The sequence below is a fragment of the Myotis daubentonii genome, chromosome X (assembly GCF_963259705.1).
Source record: "Myotis daubentonii chromosome X, mMyoDau2.1, whole genome shotgun sequence".
Classification (NCBI taxonomy): domain Eukaryota; kingdom Metazoa; phylum Chordata; class Mammalia; order Chiroptera; family Vespertilionidae; genus Myotis; species Myotis daubentonii.
Window position 1 is genome coordinate 86,457,421 of NC_081861.1, and position 1,400 is coordinate 86,458,820.

The 1,400-nt window shown below is 44.4% G+C and overlaps 1 protein-coding gene across 1 annotated transcript; it reads left to right on the top strand.

Annotated features, from left to right (window-relative positions):
- The first annotated feature begins 568 nt into the window (after nucleotides 1–568).
- LOC132225090 (succinate dehydrogenase cytochrome b560 subunit, mitochondrial-like) lies at nucleotides 569–1,095 on the top strand. Its single transcript, XM_059680303.1, has one exon. The coding sequence runs from the start codon at nucleotides 677–679 to the stop codon at nucleotides 1,049–1,051; it is 375 nt and encodes a 124-aa protein (XP_059536286.1). The 5' UTR covers nucleotides 569–676; the 3' UTR covers nucleotides 1,052–1,095.
- The last annotated feature ends 305 nt before the right edge of the window (nucleotides 1,096–1,400 follow it).

Below are 1,400 nucleotides of genomic sequence, written 5' to 3' on the forward strand. Positions count from 1 at the left end.
ATAATTTAAAAATCAAACACTGGCAGAAACCAGTTTGGCTCAGTGGATAGAGCGTCGGCCTGCGGACTGAAAGGTCCCAGGTTCGTTTCCGGTCAAGGGCATGTACCTGGGTTGCGGGCACATCCCCAGTGGGAGATGTGCAGGAGGCAGCTGATCGATGTTTCTCTCTCATTGATGTTTCTGGCTCTCTATCTCTCTCCCTTCCTCTCTGTAAAAAATCAATAAAATATATTTTTAAAAAAATCAAACACTGGAAGCTAAACAGCATGCTATTAAACAATGATTGGGTTACCAAAGAGATCAAAGAAGAAATAAAAAACATCCTGGGAAAAAATGACAATGAAAACACAACAATTCAAAATCAATGGGACATAGTGAAAGCAGTCCTGAGAGGGAAGTTCATAGCACTACAGGCTTACCAGAAAAACTGGTAAAAAATTATCTAACCCTACAACTTAAAGAATTCGAAAGAGAGCAACAAGAAAAACCAAGAGTAAGCAGAAGGAAGGAAATAATAAAGATCAGAGCGGAAATAAATGACATAGAGACAAAAAACAAACAAAAGATAGTTGTGCTCTTGTTGAGACCTGTCAGCCATTATTGCCTCTGCGGCCACCTCAGTCCTCAGCTCTGTATCAGAAATGCTGTTCCTTTGGGAACCTCAGCCAAGGAAGAGATGGAGAGATTCTGGAATAAGAACACTGGTTCAAACCGCCCTCTGTCTCATATCACTATCTACAGTTGGTCTCTTCCCATGGCGATGTCCATTGGCCACCGCGACACTGGTGTTGCCTTGAGTGCAGGGGTCTCTCTTTTTGGCTTGTTGGCCCTGTTGCTCCCTGGGAACTTTGAGTCTCATCTGGAACTGGGGAAGTCCCTGTGTCTGGGACCGGTGCTGACCCACTCAGCCAAGTTTGCTTTCACCTTCTTACTCATGTATCACACCTGGAACAGGATCCGACACTTGATGTGGGACCTGGGAAAAGGCCTGAAGGTCCCGCAGCTGTATCAGTCCAGAGTGGCTGTCTTGGTCCTCAGAGTACTGTCCTAAGTTGGGCTGCCAGCCATGTGAAGAGATCTGCCCCAGCTCCTCTTCCTCCAGATCAGCAGTTCTCAACCTGTGGGTAGCAACCCCTTCTTAAATTTAAAGAGACTTTGTCTGTATCCCAATATGTGGTCTATCTCTGAAAATGTCCTGTGTGTGCCTAAGACCATTGGAAAACACATATATAATTGCATATTGTTTTTGTGATTAATCGCTATGCTTTAATTATGTTCAATTTGTAACAATGAAATTGGGGGTCACCACAACATGAGGAACTGTATTAAAGGGTCGTGGCATTAAGAAGGTTGAGAACCACTGCCCCAGATGATTAGTTCCCTGATTTCCTCAGCTCTCG

Coding starts and splice junctions, on each gene's coding strand:
- LOC132225090 (XM_059680303.1), top strand. CDS start 677: ATGGAGAGATTCTGGAATAAGAACACTGGTTCAAACCGCCCTCTGTCT.